Source organism: Vitis vinifera, chromosome 18 (genome assembly GCF_030704535.1).
Source record: "Vitis vinifera cultivar Pinot Noir 40024 chromosome 18, ASM3070453v1".
Lineage (NCBI taxonomy): Eukaryota > Viridiplantae > Streptophyta > Magnoliopsida > Vitales > Vitaceae > Vitis > Vitis vinifera.
Window position 1 is genome coordinate 22,071,688 of NC_081822.1, and position 4,093 is coordinate 22,075,780.

General features: G+C 36.3%; 1 protein-coding gene across 1 annotated transcript; it reads right to left on the bottom strand.

Moving 5' to 3' along the window:
- Positions 1-370: 370 nt before the first annotated feature.
- Positions 371-2,419, bottom strand: LOC100266601 (uncharacterized). Its single transcript, XM_010647497.3, has 2 exons — positions 1,843-2,419; positions 371-1,130 (listed from the first exon to the last, which is right to left on the bottom strand). Exons 1-2 carry the CDS (start codon positions 2,302-2,304, stop codon positions 516-518), a joined length of 1,077 nt encoding a protein of 358 aa, XP_010645799.1. The 5' UTR covers positions 2,305-2,419; the 3' UTR covers positions 371-515.
- Positions 2,420-4,093: the final 1,674 nt, after the last annotated feature.

The window sequence follows — 4,093 nt, forward strand, 5'->3', positions numbered from 1 at the left end:
AAATAATAGAAAATATGATGTGATAAATTGTATATAATTATTTATCATCTCTTTCATTGTTTTTCAACTTTTCTTGTGAAAAAATTGTTTTTGTGCCCAAAAGATTATTTTTGGTTGCTCACAATCTCACAATTTTACCATATATAATCATTGTGCATTGAAGTGTGTAAATGCCCTATTGTGCTGATATGGCCACTACTGACTGTGGCAATGTTAGTATAGATCATTTCAACGAAGATTCTAAACACCCATAAAAGCATTAGATGACTTGAATCGTAGAACCAGTTCAACATGGCCACTACTGGAGTTGTCTATAACTTCACGTTGAGGAAGAGGAAGACTTGTCCCATTGATTATGCAGGCAGAAAAAGAGTAGAATGGCAAGCGTTCCAAGCCTTCTTTATTTATTAATTAGGCAGCGTTCAGCAAGGTTCATTCAAAAGCAGCACTAATCAAACCCAAGACACTAAAAACCAAGCAAACAGAGCACTGGATGGGAAAGTTTTATCAACCCACTACACCTCAACAGGCTCAAGCCCCCTCTCGATTGAGGCCTTCACAGCATCCAGCACCAGCTGCGTCTTCCTACTGAGAGTTGGCCACTTTTGTTCAGGTTTTGAACCATTTCTTTTAATGTCTGCAACCAAACCGGAAAATTCCCTCACCATGAGAGCTTCCTGAGGGAGATCTGTTGTGACGACATGCTCGCTTGGCATTGTTCTCCACCCTGTCACGAGTTCATTGAACCACGACTCTATACCAGCGGAAAAAGCAGCCCTGTCCTCTTTAAAAGGAATAACGAAGTCCTGAACCTGCAAAGTTCCCTTTGTTCCAACAGCAGTTAAACTCATTGTCAAATTGGCTTCGAAGGAGCAAGTGAAGGTTGCTACTTTCCCATCTTCCCATATTAGAGAAGCCCCGCATGATTTGAGTACCCCTGTTTTATTAAGAACAGGACCAGGCAAAGCTCTCACTGATTTAGGCAGTTCATAGTCAGCAACAAACAGGATTGCCCTGATGCAGTACCACCCAGTATCACCAAGAACACCAAGGGCATCAAGGTCTGGCTTAACACGAATGTTATTCTCATGAAAATCAGAAGCAGCCAAAAATGTAAAGCAGGATTGCACCTGTGGGACCAAGGAGAGGTCAATCTTTGGAAAATATACTATGCTCCTACCTCTTAAATCTCAATTATTTCATCAATAGCTAAATGGACAATACACTTACAAGGAAAAGACAAAGTTCATTTTTCAATCTTATCACATTGCAAATTAAACAGAGACCAACCTCATCCAAGCAAGCGGAATTCTAAAAAAAAAAATTGATTTTATACGTGGGATTTCTGATAGATTTATTGGCTGCTTGCCATGATGGAGATTGTTCGTTTTAGTGGAGCCCTACCCATGAGTTTGAGCAAGATGTCAATGAAAATACCATGGAAACAATAAAGGGTGAGGGGTTAAATTTTAAAAATTGGCAAGAACCCTTTTAATCAAATATCCCAACCATAGATAACCGAGTGTCTTCTCCATTTCTTAGATTTTTTGACTCCCCAAAAGGGCCAAAACTGTCCCTATCATCATCTTATTTAAAAAAAGAAAAAGAAAAAGAAAAATTAATCCCCAAATTCCTGTTCTAGGAACTCCAGACCAATTCTAAAGAGAAAAGTGTGTTTTCCCTCTATGTCGAAAGAATTGTCATATATTTTTTTCCATTCCCTTGCAATTCTGTCAAGTCAAACAGGACGGAATTCCAAGTTAATGCTTCACAGACGGTTTATTGAGACCCAAAATTTCCATCTTTGGAGAATTTTCCTATATATTCACAAACAGAACATACCGATTTGAGTTGTCCGAAACGCTGTGGATCGGAGAGAAACTCCTTCATCTTAGCCGTCCGAGGGTGGTGCATCCACATCGTGCCGTCCATAAACTGCACTCCATTGGATTCGCACGCCTCCAAAATCTGATCCAACTCCGCCACATTCAGAGCCACAGGCTTCTCCAGAAGCACATGCTTCTTCTTCTCCGCCGCCAGCACCGCCCACTTCAAGTGCAAGCTCGTCGGCAGCGGCACGTACACGGCATCCACGTCGGGGTCGTCCAGCACCGCCTCGTAGCTGCCGTAAATCTTAGCCGAGGGAGGGAATCCGTTGGCGGCGGCGAATCTCGTAGCCTTCTCCAGCGAACGGCTGCCGACGGCGTACAGCGTGGCGTTGGGGGCGAGCGTTATCGCTCTCGATACCTTGCGTGCTATGTCGGCGCAGCCCAAAATCCCGAATTGGATCGGCGATTCGGCCATGTCGTTTGGGAATTAGAGAGAGCGTATCGATGAAGGCCGAGTGTAAAGGAAAGCAGTGTTGACTGCTTTTAAGATAAGGCTGGAAGTCAATAATTGTGTACGATGGAGGGTTATTTGATTAAAAAATTCGTTCAAAACCCAATTTTATTTTAACAAAATTATTCTCATATTTTTTTTATAAAAATAATTATATTTTTTAAAACTAAATACTTGGAATAATTGACATTATTTATTTCAAAAATGAATTATTATTTAAATAAAAATATGAAATGGGTTAAATTTATAAATATAAAGATTATTTTATATATTTTAACCAATAAAAAAATAAATAAATAATTTTATTTTAATTTTTCTTCTCTCGGTTCCGTGGACGCCTCAAAGTGGAGAATTAACTTTTAAGACTATATAATATAAATACTAGAGAATTCTAGATAATGTTGAACCATTTAATCACATAGAAATGAATACATGGCTTTTTTTTTTCTATCATTTTTTCCTCAATTAATTTCATTTACATCCTTTTATAAAAATTATTTTTACATAAATACTTTCAAAAACTCTCTAAAAATTAAATTTCATAGATGAAATATATTTACAAGGATATATTTTTATGCAATTTAAAATAATAGTGGTTTAATAAATTTATACTTAACCTTAAGGTTATAAATGAAATGATTTTTATTTTTATGTTGTTATTAATAATTTTATTCTTATTGATATTATGATTATTATGTTAGCTCACCTATATTGCATATATTATGATATTATTATTATTAAAATTATTAACCAATATTATTTATAATCTAATTTCATACCATTTAATAATAAAAAAAAGAAAAATAATAAGAGGGGTTTGGTAAAACTTAATATTTATTACTATTAGAAAAATTAGACTAATCCAATCTAAGGTAATCATCCTAGAGGGGGTAAATAGGGTGATGGTCTCTTTTTGCAAATTTAAATTATATGAATGCAAGAAACAATTATATGCAAATATATAATAAAACAATATAAAAACAATTACATATAAAGTAAAAAATTAGGGAAGAGAGAATGCAAATACAAAATTTTTATAGTGGTTCGGTGCAACCCGACCTACATCCACTATCCTCTAACTTCAATCCCAAACTTGAGGTTCCACTAATTTAAGGCGTCCGAACCAAACCTTCAAGCAATACAATTGAATTATGGTTTCAATCCACCTTCTTGGACTTTTGGCTCCAAACACCTTTACAAACCTCAAGAGATACCTCACTCTTGAATAACCCCTCAAGTGATACCCCCACACTTGAGAATCCCTAAATGATACATCACACTTAAATTCTTCCTCTCAAAGATTTACAAATGAAGATAATAAATGATCGCACAAAATCCTAGTACAAGGCTTAAATGATACAAGAAAACTAGGATTGAATGGTGCACTAATGATATGCGAGTTTTATAACAATGGTGCACTAAAAAAATACTCTCCCAAGGTTCAAATATATTCAAGAAATATTTAGGAAAGTTAAGCTTATGAAATAATGAAGATTAGAACCTTTTTATAAAGGAAAAAAGTCAAACTAGTCATTGGAGATTCGACCGATTGAGCTGGGGGTCGATCGGTTGACTAGTCATTAGCATTTAATATTTGACAGAGATGGGGGTACCAATTGAGGTTCAACCTTAACCGGTTGAATAATCATTCTAGAAGAGAGAGAATGTTTTTTTACACCCCTCAACCAGTTGAGCTGGGGGTCGACCGATTCCTTATCCGGTTCAATTGGTTGAGCCGTTTTTGGCTCAACAA

What these genes read in the sequence shown, in the direction of transcription:
- LOC100266601 (XM_010647497.3), bottom strand. Translation starts at nt 2,304, where the DNA reads ATGGCCGAATCGCCGATCCAATTCGGGATTTTGGGCTGCGCCGACATA. An exon ending in GTTTCGGACAACTCAAATCG is followed by an intron (nt 1,131 to 1,842) that starts GTATGTTCTGTT and finishes TTGGTCCCACAG; the next exon opens with GTGCAATCCTGCTTTACATT.